At 41.9% G+C, this 14947-nt stretch overlaps 1 protein-coding gene across 2 annotated transcripts; it reads left to right on the top strand.

The window, feature by feature from the left end:
* The first annotated feature begins 9761 nt into the window (after positions 1–9761).
* LOC147903957 (putative ascorbate-specific transmembrane electron transporter 2) lies at positions 9762–12123 on the top strand. 2 transcript variants are annotated; one of them, XM_087402299.1, is made up of 5 exons: positions 9762–9960; positions 10235–10440; positions 10757–10805; positions 10897–11096; positions 11220–12123. In XM_087402299.1, exons 2-5 carry the CDS (start codon positions 10267–10269, stop codon positions 11520–11522), a joined length of 726 nt encoding a protein of 241 aa, XP_087258425.1. In that variant the 5' UTR covers positions 9762–9960; positions 10235–10266; the 3' UTR covers positions 11523–12123. The 2 variants fall into 2 exon arrangements, with proteins under 2 accessions (XP_087258425.1, XP_087258419.1); XM_087402293.1 differs by lacking the exon at positions 9762–9960 and having other exon boundaries at positions 9979–10440; positions 11220–12122.
* Positions 12124–14947: the final 2824 nt, after the last annotated feature.

Below are 14947 nucleotides of genomic sequence, written 5' to 3'. Positions count from 1 at the left end.
GATGATGTACCTGTGGTTGATGTGATCATTGATGGTCAAGTGATTTCTAATGTGTACAGGTGCATCGATTAATGTCATGAGTGAGAAGACCATGATAGATGCTGATTTAAAATACTCTAGTATGACCTCTCCTTATTGCATCGAATTGGCTGACAACACTAGGGTTAAGACCTTGGGAGTTGTGAAGAATCTAGAAGTAGATGTATCTGGAATTTCTATGCCGGTGACTTTTCAGGTGATCCCTACCAAGCCAGATGCATGTGCCTATCCATTGATTTTGGGAAGGCCTTGGGTATGCAAGGTGAAGGCTGTTCAAAAGTGGGATACTGGAGAATTGATTTTGCAGGGAAATGATAAGAAGGTGCGCTACAACATTAGAAGGCGCAAAAATGAAGTTGTCAAGGAGGAGTCTTCAACATCAAAGAGTTTGAGCTCTGACTTAACCGATGAAGAAGAAGAGATAGGGTGTAGCTCCAAGGAGTCCAACTCAGAGGGTGAGGTGGAAGGAGTGGCCTTTGGTCTTTGTCTTGGTGTTGATTGGGATGAGTCAGGAGGGAACAACGTGGTGGTACAAGAAGATCCTGTAGAGACACTTCATGTGGAGGATGTGGAGCACACTAAATGATGCCAACGCAATGAAGAGCTTCTTGGTGATTCTCTATCAGGTAGTGAGAAGCTCCAATACTTGGATATGCTAGATGATTTTCTATGTCTCTTTGCAAGAAGCAATTCATAGGTTCGACCAGTCTCTCTTGTGGAGCACAAGATTGAGTTGAAGCCAGAAAGCAAGCCAGTTGTGCAACGCTTAAGGCGATTGGGGGTGATCCAAGCTGAGGTACTAAAGAAAGAGGTAACACAACTACTTGAGGTGGGATTCATCTTTCCTATTGTTGATTCAGAATTGTTGATTCAGAATGGATATCTCCTGTAGTTGTCACACCATAGAAAGGAAATAGGGTTTGTGTGAACTTTCATCCTTTGAATGCATGCACTAAGAGGGATCATTTTCCTTTGCCATTTCAAGATGAAATACTAGACCAAGTAGCAGGGCATGAGATGTATTCTATATGTGATGGGTATTTTGAGTACTTTCAAATTCGTATTTGGGAGGAAGATCAAACAAAAACATCATTTGTCACACCTTGGGGAGTTTTTGCTTACAGACTGATGCCTTTTGGGTTGACCAATGCACCAGCTACATTTCAAAGGTTCATGAGTCAAGTGCTCGAGCCTTACTTGGGAAAGTTCTTTAGGGTGTTTTTGGATGATTTTTGCATTTATTCTCGGCACATAGATCACATGGAGAAGTTAAAGATGGCCTTAGCTAGGATTGATGAAGCAAAAGGGTGTCTAAATCCTAGCAAGTGTCATGGCATTGCCATGTCCTGAGAGTGCCACTAGTGTTCACAGAATTCTAGGAAAGAGCAAGTATTATCAATGCTTTTGTGATGATTTCATAGAGATAGTGCACCCCATGAACTTATTGACAGGAAAAGGAGTTTCTTTCCAATGGGGTGTGGAGCAACAAGTCTTTTCAGCAACTTAAGGAGGCCATGAGTAAGGGCCCAATATTGAAGCCTCCTAATTGGTCTCAAGACTTTTATGTAAATCCAAGTGTATCTTTGCATTTAGTTACTACTATATTGCTACAAAAAGAAGAGGCAGGTAGAATGCAACCCATCTATTATGCCAGCTGACAGCTTACAGAGGTGGAAACAAGGTATGAAGAAATGGAGCAGCAAGCCCTCTCTTTGGTGTTTTCAGTCAAAAGTTTCGCTCTTATTTATTACCTTGGCCATTTTTCTTCCTTACCTCTTAGTCTGTATTAGCATATCTAGTTCGCAAGCCTAACCTTGGGGGCAGATTTGCAAAATGGTTGTCAGAGCTTCAAGAGTTCTCTTTCTCTTTTGTCACTGAAAATACCACTAGGTCTACTATGGCAGATTTGCTCATAGGACGGCAGGATCTAAGAGAAGAAAAAAAATATAAGGAGGACATTAATGATGAAAGGGAGACACCACCAACAGCTTTTGTCTTGTATTTTGATGGGGCTTTTAGTCCTTCACGCCAACAAGGAGCCGGGGGGATAGTCTTGATGAATTCTAAAGGTCAAGAGGTGTGGGCAAGAGGACAAGAGCTTCCAGGTACCACAACTAACAATGCTACTAAGTATAATGCTTTGATTATTGGTTTGGAGGGTTGTCTTCAAAGTCAAGTTAAAGAATTGGAAGTAAGAGGAGATTCTCAGCTTATTATAAAGCAAATACAAGGGCATTACAAGAAGTCCTCATTTTAAGGAGCTTAATCAAAAGGCTATGGCACTATGTAGTCAGTTTGATTTTTGCAAGTTTGTTCATATAAACAGAAAAGAAAATCAAAGGGCAGATGAGTTGGCTACTCAAGCCATTGTAGTAGAAGACCGGGGGGTGGTTTCTTTGGTAGAAACTGGATGGCCAGAACTGCAAGATGCTCAGCAATATGTGAAAGAAGGCATGTTTCCTCGAGGGTTAGCTCCACAACAAGCAAAGATTGGTTACTTTTGGCCACGCCTCCATAAGGATGTGTATGAATGCCACCAATGAAACCTATCAGCTTGAAGACATTGACGGCATGGTGATACCCAGACGCACCAATGAGTATCGCCTTAAATTCTTCTATGCTTGACCACCTTGAGGGCTAGTAGACCCTCTTTGTCACTAGAGAGGATCTGATGGGGGGGGGGGAAGATGTGATGCCAAAAATTGATATTTTTTATTTGGCATTGGTATTGTTTTTCTCTATGTTTGATAGGAGTTTGAATATCAAGTGATAGCCTAGCAGCTCTCACTTATTTCTATTTTCTAACATATTGTATGGGATTGAGAGGATGAGTGTAATGGATCATTGTAAATACCATGTGTATAAATGATAAATACCTTAGTATGGGGTGAGAGTTATTTGTGTATGGGATATTATGGGGTTTTTAGAAAATAGGAAGAGTGAGTCATATAAAGAGGTGGGCTCATGTCCCTGTGTTCCAATAATATAAGAGAGGCCACATGCCAAGCATGTGGAAGGCATGTGGAGGAGTGTGGAGTCAAGAGGAATCCTTCTAGAATTCCTATGTGGAATAAGGAGGATGTGGACATTTGGAAAAGAGAGGGTCCCTATGGGCTCCATGTGGGGAGACTCTTGGCTTTCTCAATATTTTAAGAGTCTTGAGCATCTTTTGATGGGACACATGGCAAGAGTAGCCAAAAAGGACATGGATGGTGACATATGGGCTTATGTGATTGATGGGGAAAGGAATCTACAGGCAGTAATTGTAAATGGGTGAAGGAGGGTGACAAAATCTCTATAAAAGGAGCCCTCCTCTCCCTTATTCATCATCTCTTCCACCATTAGGCCTCATGTTGTTGTAGCCCTAGTCTCCTCAAGCCTCTTCCATGAGCCTTCTCTCCCTCTTGTAGATATTCTCTTATGTAGACTCTTGAGTCCATCTCTCTCTAGTTTATTCTCTCTCTATGAGTAGTCTTGGAGCTTTCGCTCCCTCTTGTACGTATGAAACCTCTTCTCCTCCCTTGTGTTTGTAGTATTTTGAGTTGCATTGGAGTGGAGTCTCACTCTATTGGTAATGAAGGTCACTTCAAGTTCTCTCTCTTGAGTGTCTCTTCCCTTTTTCCATTGTTTTCTCTTCCAAAGTGCTCAAAAGTGTTGTCTATTCGGCCGCTCATTGCGCATACATGGTTTATCTATTTCCCAAGTCACAAAGGGAGCTCTTCCTTCCCTCTTAGGCGACCTCTATGGGACTTGGATCGTTGATGAAGTCTAAGCATGGAGGTAGTATTCTCCCAAGTCGGCACCAGTAGAAGGAGTAGGTGTTTTTCATGACAGTTTGACCCTCTGTTAGTATTTTGCTCATAACTTTTTGCTCGTGGTCCGATTTGGACGAAACTTATATCAGCGTGAAGCTCTCTTCAAGGAGCATCATCTTATTTCTTCAATTATTGTATTAGATTTCAAACCAAAAATATATGACTCTCTGTGTGTGACTGTTTCTTTTTTAGACAGTTTTTACCCCGTCCAGTAAACTGCCCATATCTTTCCGACCGCTTCTCTGTTTCTTACAAAACTTATATCAAAGCGAAGCCCATTTCAAGGTGCATCTCAATATGTGTTTGAATATTTGATATGATGTCTTTGCTAAAAGTTATGGGTCTCTGTGTCTTATGATATTTTGGAGAGTGTTTTGAGGTAATTGTAAAGGTATCTATGAAGGAGGTGCAATGTTTCCCGGGAACCTACCCATCCGACCCAATCATCCCCTTCAAACTCCTAGATATATATCAGTTCATGTCATGTTGAGCCGCAGGATCTTCTTTCAACAATGTATCGCTCTTCTCTTTGGCGCAGACCAGCTTGCTGAGATTATGGCCTCTGCTGATCCTTTCCTTCTCCCTATGCTTGAGTACAACATCACTTGGGATGTTACCATCTTCATTCTCATCTAAGGGAGGATATTATGGTGTGTTCTCTTGGTATAAAAGGTTCTTTTTAATTTTCCTTTCCTAGTGATGAATATCTCTATCACTCAGCTCAAAAGCAGTAAGAAGTGAACAGATGGGTGAAGTTTATTACCCCCAACGTCATGTCACACATGGTCTTATACAAGCCATATTTGACCAATGTGGTTGGACTAGTGCATTATCACATTCCAAACACCTTAGTTTTACATTGAGTTAAAGGGTGCCAATGCAAGGAGTGAGTGGCTTATGATTTCAAGGGGTTGATATCTTTTGGTGGGGATGGGCCACCAAGTGACACTAGCTTTGTCCAACTATAATCAACCATGTGAGCTCATATTTTTTTTATGTTTTTAATGTTGAAGATGAGCAAGTATCAATCACATGGTGTGCAATTGAAAACATCAAAGTTTCTTGGCAAGAATAGAGATTTTCCCTTATGGAAGCATAACTTTTTTTAACTACAACTTAAAGCATGGCCTTGTGTAGAACACATTTCATGCATGTGGTTGGTGGCATGGCCACGATTGCAATTCAAAATTTGTGCATTTCAACTTCAAAGAGCCGATGTAAGGAGCTGGTGGCTTGTGCTTTCTGCATAGGGGTTCCATTGGCTTCTTTCAAATCATACTGTATGTGACTTGAAAATTCTTGACTATGTATTTTCAGAGTTGTCCTACTGAGCTCCTTTCCTTTTATCATACCCAAACTTTGACCCTACGTATTTTTGAAATGAGTAATGATTTATGAACTCTTTTCCTTTTATCAACCCATGCTTTGATATTGCAATGAACCCTAAGGTAGTCCTATGGATTTGAAAATATGTATTTTGTTCCAGAGCCTCACCTCTAGTTTGCTCACCTTATGTAAATGGGAGAATGACTGCATCAAGAAAGAACCATGGGTGGCTTAAGCATTCACAAACGTTGGCACCGGCAAAAAGCATGGCACAATTGTATTAGATGAAATGGTTGCAGTGACCACTTGTCCCCCAGTTGTAAGTCAGGCCTTTGCGTTCACCTAATCCCACTTTGCAGTTGTCTGCCCCGTCGGTGGCTTGGCCATGAAATTCTCTATTGGATAGCAAAACATAGTAAATGGTATGTCAAGTCCATGGACAAATGACACTTTTTCTTTTACAAAACCACACTGTCGCAACAAATAGGAGTTGAATGTGGGCTGCTGCCTTGATCAGCAAGTGCGCTACCATTGGGCTGTTTGCGGACAACGACAGACTACCCTTATTAACATTCTCAAGATTTATTAACATTGGAGGACTATCCTTATTAAAATTGCCAATCTTGAGAGGTTGCACACACAAGAGGCACTCATAGTGTGATCTCGATTGGAGCGACTCTGTTTATATAAGCCCATTTGCTTACCCAGATGTGAAAGCCCAATGAGTCAGTAACCAATAGGCAATGAGGGGATGCGATGCTATTTATCTAAGCCCATTTGCTTACCTAGATGTGAGAGCTGATTGAGTTAGTGACTGATATGCAATGAGGGGATGTGACTCTGTTTACATAAAGCCCATTTGCTTACCCAGATGTTAAAGCCCAGTGAGTCAGTGACCTGATTGATATGCAATGAGGCAAATGCGCTCCTGACCATTCACATCATCATACACTAGATAGGCACTCAGGTGTTTGCAAGTGTTCCAAATGATTGCGACCTCATGTTACACAGTGTTCACAAAAAACCTAAAAACTATATACAATGAACCTGTACCATTTTCATTTTCACATGAAAAATTTTCTTGATTTTGTAAAATCTGCAAAGGTGGAAGCAATTTTGTTTTAGTTTAGCTGAAAAATCATCAAAATTTCAAGAGAGAGCTTGAAATTTTTGAAACCCAAGTTTTGTGATTTGTTGAGAAAAATGTTTTCAATGTAGTATTGTGGAATGCTCAAGATGCAATTGGAAAACCAACCCCCCACTAACTGGCTGGTCGTCACACTTTATTGATTTCTCCTTGGCAACTGCCGTAGGAGTTGTAACTGTCTGCCACATTGGATGACACGTGGTCTGCCACATTGGACGACACGTGTATCATTTATGACTATGCCACATCTCCCCCCTCAAATTGAAACCACAAATGGCCTGATGTGACAAACATGAGCACAAGTAACCCGGTTGTTGGAAATTCGATGCAGGCAGTAGGTGTATCTCCATAGCTATTTTACTACTTTGTATGGTCCTAACCAAGTGTGCATAAAACTCTCACAAAGTCCTTTTTTGCACACCGAGTAGTAGACAAAAACTAGGTCTCTCTCTTGATATGTAACATCCTCATGGACTGTGTTATAGTTCTTCTACTGTCAGGTCTGAGTGATTCGAATATTAGCCAAAATCGCTGATCTTAGGATCAATTGTACTTGCTGCAAATGGTCGTACCATTCCACTACATCTTTGAACTTCCAAGGAATCTGCAGATTCGACATCTATGGTGGGAACTTTGGGTCACGTCCATACAATGCACGAAAAGAGCTTATCTGTGTCGAGGCTTGTATAGTCGCTTGGTATGCGTGGAGTACATAAGGGAGGACTTGGTCCCAGTTGTCATGTGAAGGGTTCACATATGTCTTTATCATTTGCTTCATCGTCTTTGTGAGCCTCTCTATTAATCCCACTGTTTGGTGATGATGTGGACTAGAGAATGAGAGATTTACTCCCAAACACTTTGACAATACTCCAATGATCTGTGATTTGAAACTAGACCCCTGATTTGATAGAATTGTAGTCAGGCAGGCATGTCGAGCAATGACATTTTCAATCAAGAACTGTGCCACCGTGTTCGCTGAGATATCTGCAACAGCAATAGCAACAGCTTCACACCATTTGGTTAGATATTCCGTTAGAATAATTATGTATTTATTACCAAACACCGACTCAAGGAAAGGACCAACAACATCCTAGGCTACCAACTCAAAAGGGTGACTAACTGTTATACTTTGGAGAAAACCTGGAGGCTTCGAACTCGGGGTTTTTGTGGCTTGACAAATAGAGCAGGCTCGGATCTAATCGGTGATGAAGACACGCATTTTAGGCAAAAAAAACTAACTCCTAATGACTTCCAGAATTCTATGGACCCCTAGATGTCCAAACAATGGATGTGCATGGAAATACTCAGTGAAATGTGTTCGTAGAGCTACTGGGACATATAAACGGGGGTCTTTGTTGTGAGCTATGAAATACAACAGGTGATCTCTAAGCTGGAATTTATTTTGGTCGAGATGTTTTTGCAGCTATCTAAGATGAGTGTTGGAGGGCAGTCTGGGTGACGTTTGCGTGAGCGAAATTCTGCATCAAATGATGTCGCAGGCTCGGCCAATGCTGTTTCACTGACTCATGTTGCTAGACAAACCATGTAGCTGCTATTCCTTCCAAAACTATCCGCAATTCAAGCGCTTTGCGATCATCAGGCCAGGAATGATAGTTAGTAATGTTTTCGTAATGATCTATCCAAACCATCACATCTTTTGTTGGAAGGCCATGAAAGGATTTAGGGCGCACTCTGTGGTTTGTGCGTGTTTGATTAGATGCTGAATGATAAGAGCTAAGTAACACCATCAGCGTCTAATTCGTATGGGAGAGCTGATTCATCAAGGCTAGCATATGTTCACCTCCGACTTGCTGATGCTCTTGATCGCCCATCGCATGTTCTTGTGTCTGTTCCATTGCCAGCGTCTCCACCAATTATGTGGAATGCTCAAGATGCAACTGGAAAACTAACCCCCCACTAACTGGATGGTCGTCACACTTTATTGATCTCTCCTTGGCAACTACCATAGGAGTTGTAACTGTCTGCCACATTGGATGACACGTGGTCTGCCATGTTGGACGACACGTGTATCATTTATGACAATGCCACAGTATGAACAGTGCTCATGAGTCATGTAAGAGGACATTCCCGCCTCAAAAGTGCCAAGAAAAACATTTGCCAGACTTGTTCTCACGATTCGCCAGCCGAAAAGCTATGCCACAACCTAGGATTCGATCGCCCCATTGGAGACGTTCTACCCAGGCATTTTGGGGCTACGTTTGCGGAGCCAATAGTAAGGTCCTTTTTTTTCTTTTGTTGTCAGAATCAAGCTAGGCTTGTCAGTGGAGTGGCATTTGTGCCCTGGATCGTTCCCACGTCTGACCATCAGCGAGACTCCATTGAGCATTTCCGTTGGATTGGCGGAAGGTGGGAATGTCCTCTAACGCCAAGATGCGACGATGCTTGCAAGCAAAGGCTGCATTGTCATTTACCATTTATGGGATTCAAATTTGGATGTGATGGTTGTGCATTGATCGTGAGTGTCGATAAGAACGTGTATAAGCTCGTGGTTTTTGCGTTAGAAATTTGGTTTGGAAAGTATCCACAACACACACGTTTTGACTCGTGAACACGTTGAGCTGGCTCGGATGCCTTGTCGGATGCGAGCAAATCGTGGAGATTCACGAGGGGAAACTTGTGTTAGTGGTCGTGAATCGTGTGGTGTGGCTTCACTGGCGTTCGAGATCCAACGTAATTCGCCGTGATATAACTGGGCCGAAAAAGTTATCTGATGATATACTGTCCCATCGACAAAAGCGCAATAGAAGGCAAATCTGCGGAGGGCAAGCGAATGTCACGGGCTTCAGTAGATTTCTGAGAGAGATGAATAATAAGGAGGATAGGAAAACGACGGAAGAATCGGCAAGGGCTAGGATTGCAACAGGAAGATGTGACAGGGATGCGTTGGAAAGGAAGATGTTAGGCTGGAAATGTGGCGAGGAGGCGGCAGAAAGAAAAAATGATTTTAAAAGACACAGTGAGGAAGGAAAACGGTCGAAGGAAGGATTCATCTTAACACTTGGAAGTGATGTTAGATTCAAAAGAAGAGAAGATGTTTGATGCAAAAGGACAGATGCGGGAGAAACGATCAATGTTCAGTGGAAGCGATGTTAGATGTTTGGCAGATGCGAGGTGCAAAAAGCAGAGATTAATCTTTGAATGGAAGTGATGTCAGATTGACAAGAACAGATGTTTGGCAGATGGGAGGAGCAAAAAGTAACGATCGAAATTTCGACAGAGAGGATTAATCTTCCCTGGAATTGATGTTTGTTTCATAAGAAAGAATGTTTGCAGGGAGAAAGCTCGTGTTGGAGGTCACGTGAAGCACGAGCTTCACGCGCAATCAAAGGTAAGAAGCTTTTATTGAACTCCAAATGTCCATGCATCATCATCTTGAAATCTGTTCCAAATTTCCAATCCCAGCCGTAAAGCAAGCAAATTTGGAGCTTGTTGAAGTTTGAACCTCACATTTCACTGCCCTCCCTCAAATTTCACTGTTCTCGCCAGAACGAAAAGCTGCGTGTGCATGTGCCTCGATTCTTGAGCCAAAATCGAGCGCCAATTCGTCGCTGATGACAGAAATCGCAGGACGTTGATCTCTTTCGTCAGAAATCCACCGATCTTTCACCGAAGGTAACAATTTTCTAACAAAGTTCCGCAAATCCGAAAGCTTCGAGTCGTTTGAATGAATTGCCGACGATGACGATGATGAAATCGTGATCGTTTCAAGGTCTTCATAATACACAAGCAACCTGCCTGTCCTAACAAGTTGGAGTTCGTGGACAATTTTGCATTTTATCCGCGCGACCTCGTCAATTGCAATCCTCGTCAACACCGTGATCCTCTACCTTTCTGTTCCATGATAAACTGCTTCATCGACATTTCGCATTTTTCTCCCCTTCTGCAGGATTTGAATTACCCCTGAATCCTTCCCTCATAATGGATTCCTGGCGCTCCCGAAGCTCTTCCTCTCCTTGGGGTGTCCATCCTGTACCCCTCTCTTTCGTTGTTCACTTCCTCGGCATCGTCTCTATCGTCTTCGTCTTCGTCTGGACTATCTATTTCCGAGGTGGAATCGACTTCAATGCTTCCAATACCAATCACATCTTCAATGTGAGTACGCCCTCCCTAAGCCCTTTTTCCGCCTTCAGTTCTTATGTCTTTGCTTCCTCTGAAGCCGAAGTGGCATGTTCTTTTGCACCTCTTGTTTTCTCTACCGATATGCGTTACAATCTAAGGACTTTTCTTTCGTACTTTCCCACACCAATTCATCGTTGCCCTTGGTTCCTGTGTGTTCTTTTCACCTTACTGTCCGCTTTTGTTTGAACTTTCAAGGTTTTGAGGCATTCTTCAACGGTTTTGATCTACTCATCATCTTCCTCTTCTCTCTCAAGTGGCCATGACCTGTTCTTTCTGATGTTTGCTTCAGGTTCACCCTGTCCTGATGCTTTTGAGCTTCGTTTTTCTCGCCGGTGAAGGTAATTTCAACCTGCCGGTTACAAATAGTGTCTGTACGTTATATTTATTCCTGCGCGTTTGTTTGGTTCCCAACGTCTCTTTTGATTGCAGCCATTTTGGCTTACAAAACGGTGCCGGGATCTAAACCCTTCCGGAAGGTAGTTCATCTATCACTTCATTTTGCGGCTCTGCTGTTGGCGATCGTCGGAATATGTGCCGCCTTCAAGTATCACAACCTCAACAGCATTGACAATTTGTATAGCTTGCATTCGTGGCTTGGTCTTGTAACGATCATCCTTTTTGGAATTCAGGTATAGGTTTGCAGTGCGTGCGCTGAGAATGCTATATGTTCTCGTAGGACATTCGCACCTGAAAATATTCTCAATCATGGTTTATTCGATTTCTCTAATTGATTTTCTCTCTTCTTTCTGCAGTGGTTGATTGGATTTGTCACCTTCTTTTTCCCTGGACTAGCATCTCCTGTGAGGGCTTCGCTGCTGCCATGGCACGTCTTTTTTGGACTATTCATCTATGGCTTAGGTATAGCAACTACAGAATTGGGCTTCTTGGAAAAGATCACATTTCTTCAGCAAAGTAGTACTATTGGAAAGTTTAGTTCAGAGGCCATGTTTGTGAATGTCCTTGGCCTGATTGTTCTAGTATTCAGTGCCTTTGTTTTTATGGCTGCTGTTGTACCTGATCATGTTAGCGATGATGGATACAGTCCAATTGAGTAGAGTTTTAAACGTAAACGCAAATTGAATAGATGTTGCAGTTGTTGCTATCCATGGTGAGTCTTTGCAAGTACGACGTACTGGCTTTTTCATATTCTCCAATCGCATCACAATATTTAGAGTTTAAGAGTGCACGGATGATGTATTGGCATTCATATTCTCTATGGCATCCCAATTTTTCGAGTTTCAGGAATCTAGCATCAACTTTTCCCAATTTGGGGCTGAGTGCTGGAACCTGGGAGGGTCATTGTATTGGTCCAGTTGGTCAAGATGAGGTGATGTTGAGTGAGATGGAGCTGTTTTCTTTAACAAAATGTTGGCCTTGTTTAAGCTGAAGATTTGTAGTACCTGTAGGCCTTCTGGTGCATATGGCAAATCGTTCTGTAGATCGAAATGCATTGATGATTTCTGAGGAACAAGCACGTTGATTTTGTTCTTTCTCTCTGTGCTCATGCTTTTACGAAGTTGGTTGAATAATGCATGCCCCTGCTGTTAGCCCATGAAATCTTCCAGCAGTAAAGAGCTGTAGTCAATTTTCGTTATTTCCCATGAATTCTCCTGGCTTTCTCCTTTCCAAACAATGGATGCCTTTGCTATCTTCTGTGCATTGAAGTGCACAGCCCATGTGATCATCATGCTTTTAAAGTGCATCCTTGAGTAAACAGGGGCGGTTGGCTTGAGACTCACGGACAATGTAATTGGATTTTACCTTGGGGAATTTAGGCTTGGTGTGGGTTACTGCCTACTAAACTCACCTTGCTATGGCATTCTGACTCTCTTCAAACTGTGAGGCAGTGCCTTGAGCATTCACTGTCTGGTGGTTCATGCCGTCAATAAGACTTTTGTATACCTAGTTGTAGCTCACCTCTGAAGTTTGTTGAAAAGGTATCGTTGGTGACATGTTTGGAGTATTCTCATGAGGTGACATGCATCCAAGTGTGAGAGTTTACTCTTCTCTATGTCCACAGATAAACTAATTTTGTTCTTTGCTGTTCTCAAATAAGGAGCATGCCTCCACGCAATGAGCTTTTGTGGTTATATTAATATGTACACTAATCATTTCAAGCATCTCTGAAATTGCTCTACGCAATGAGCTTTTGTAGTTATTCTAATATGTACACTAATCATTTCAAGCATCTCTGAAATTTTAATCATTTATTACCCATAGGTGGATAGTAGTGTATGACAACATACACACAGTTGAAAGACTTGTTTTGCGCCTGGCTATGTATGTTATTTGCTTTTTTTGTTCCTGGCATACATAGGAGGCATTGTGATCTATGGATCTCAGAAATGTTGATGAGAGTGCATTCTCCTGTTTTTTGCCATATCTGCTCGTTGTAACAGGAGATTCTCATGTATTTGCTCAGCATGTAGTACAATTTGGCAGTGTGAAGTGGAAATTGTTTTTGCTAGATAGCATGACAGCAAGAACCATGGACTGCTGCAGGATCTTCACTTGACCCAATCATCTTTAGGTTGTAACTATACTTAAGGAGCTGATGTGTATATTAAACAATTCAGAATAGATGTATGCGTTCACCATGTATTTCAACTTAGTCCTACAACAAGTGAAATATGTTTTTGCTATAGCAATGACCAGCCTCACAATCATTTAGCAGGATTCTTTCCCAATGATAGGTCATAGCAACAGGTCAGGAGCTAATATGTATTAATAAGTGTAAACGTGCATGCATTAAATAGATATTTTGAGTCCAGGGGAATCAAATGAAAACCAGTTAGGTGTTAACAATATTGAGGGAGCTGATGTGTGTAAAATGAATGTTTAGGAGTTGATGCAAATCAGATGGGTGCATACTAATACACAGACTTTAAACTTGCACACAATGAACAGATATTTAAGTTCAGGGGAATTAAATTTTCAGCATCTAAGGTGGTAACAGCTATTGAGAGTTGATGTGTGTAAGATGAATGCATAGTAGTGATGCAGATGCATACTAAAACACATTATAAAATATAATTGAGCGTGACCGTTTATGTAAATGCCTGCTGCCACTCATCCCACACTTGGTTTACAAGATTGTAAATGCTTGAAAAAATGCCCTGATATTTGCATTTCCTTCTTTCTTGTACTTGTAGCTATGGATATACTAGCTTGAGGAGCAAATCCCCCCCGCACCCCCCACATACACCCTTCCATCTTCTCTTCTCCCGCATCAGTTGTAATTATTTCTAAGAGCAGTAGTTAAGGAGGCATAATCAAGGAGCCAATAATGAAGTAGATTTAGGGGAGACGAAGTAGTCCAGTTGAGCATGCCCAGAAGCATATGATTTGCATAAAGGCTATGGAGGCATCGATCTGTGTAATGCCTTCTCCTAAAGGATACAATCGTCCGACTTGAAAGTAGTGCATGGCAGTGGACTGATTGTCTTTAGAAAGCAGTGCTTAACAGTGAGCCGATCCTTGACTTCAACGTTGAATATGGTGCGCTCATCCTTGACTTCAGCTTTGAACACAGCGAGAACTGATGCTGGACTCTGTTGCAGTTATTTCTGCAACAGTCAGGGCAGCAAGCAAGCATGCAAAATTGTATGCCCAATTGATAGTCGTATAAGGACGTTTTGTACGCTTTCCGGTCCTGTTGCTTTTAGTCTGCTGTTGTTATGAAGCATCATTGGAATTGGTTGATAAAATGGCGAGTTTTTGGAGAGCCATGCGCAATTTGACGTCATGTGTTCTGGTGTCAAGCTACTATGTATTGCTCAAATTAGAAGATGGATCCTGTATGGGAGTCGAAAGATAAACTCAGAGGTCCAACAGTTGCACTCGGGTTGACAACCTGAGTGTTCCTTTTTTTAAATCTTTGGTTTGGGGGACCCAATGGATGGACTGTGAAATTGTTGGAGGGGAGTAGGTAACAAAGGGGGGTGGTTGGGCCAAGTTGGATTATTGAATAGACATGACCTTAATCTCCTAGGCCTTTGATTGAGCTTAAAAGAGTTTGGTTCGGTTGGCTCATTGGACGATTCGTGTGTGTGTGTGTGCATTCCCATCGCATCTTTTTGAAGTATCTTGTTTTGAGAGTAGCTATTGTACGGCAGCGCCAGTGTCCACTTTTGAGTGGTGAAATGCACAGTAAAGATGTTGTGAGAGTAGATCGAGCATCGTCACTTGATTGCAAACAACATTGATAGTATCAAAATCGGGAGAGATTTTGGTTGAGACAGTTGTACATTGAGGCAACATCTGTGTGCATTCTCCTTGGTTGCAATACCTATATGATCAAAGGTTGATATTAAGGTTCGAAGCTATGGAACTCAAGTTATGAGAGAGAGAGGACTTGTGAAGGATCTAAGATCTCCATAATCATGCTCTTTGTACTTTGAGACATGGTTTAGGGTGATCTTCGTGTTGTCTAATGACTTAAGTACTCTAGAATTTTCAAGGTCTAAGGGCCTTGAAACAA

Source organism: Dipteris shenzhenensis, chromosome 3 (assembly GCF_047967505.1).
Source record: "Dipteris shenzhenensis isolate YYH24624 ecotype China chromosome 3, Dip_SZ_1.0, whole genome shotgun sequence".
NCBI lineage: Eukaryota > Viridiplantae > Streptophyta > Polypodiopsida > Gleicheniales > Dipteridaceae > Dipteris > Dipteris shenzhenensis.
Note: the sequence above shows the minus strand (reverse complement) of the source record. Positions and strands in the feature narration are given on the sequence as shown.

Bases quoted from the DNA above. Each gene is read 5' to 3' on its own strand.
- LOC147903957 (XM_087402299.1), top strand. From the start codon at position 10,267: ATGGATTCCTGGCGCTCCCGAAGCTCTTCCTCTCCTTGGGGTGTCCAT. The intron at 10,806-10,896 runs GTAATTTCAACC...TTTTGATTGCAG, and splicing joins CGTTTTTCTCGCCGGTGAAG to CCATTTTGGCTTACAAAACG. The intron at 11,097-11,219 runs GTATAGGTTTGC...TTCTTTCTGCAG, and splicing joins TCATCCTTTTTGGAATTCAG to TGGTTGATTGGATTTGTCAC.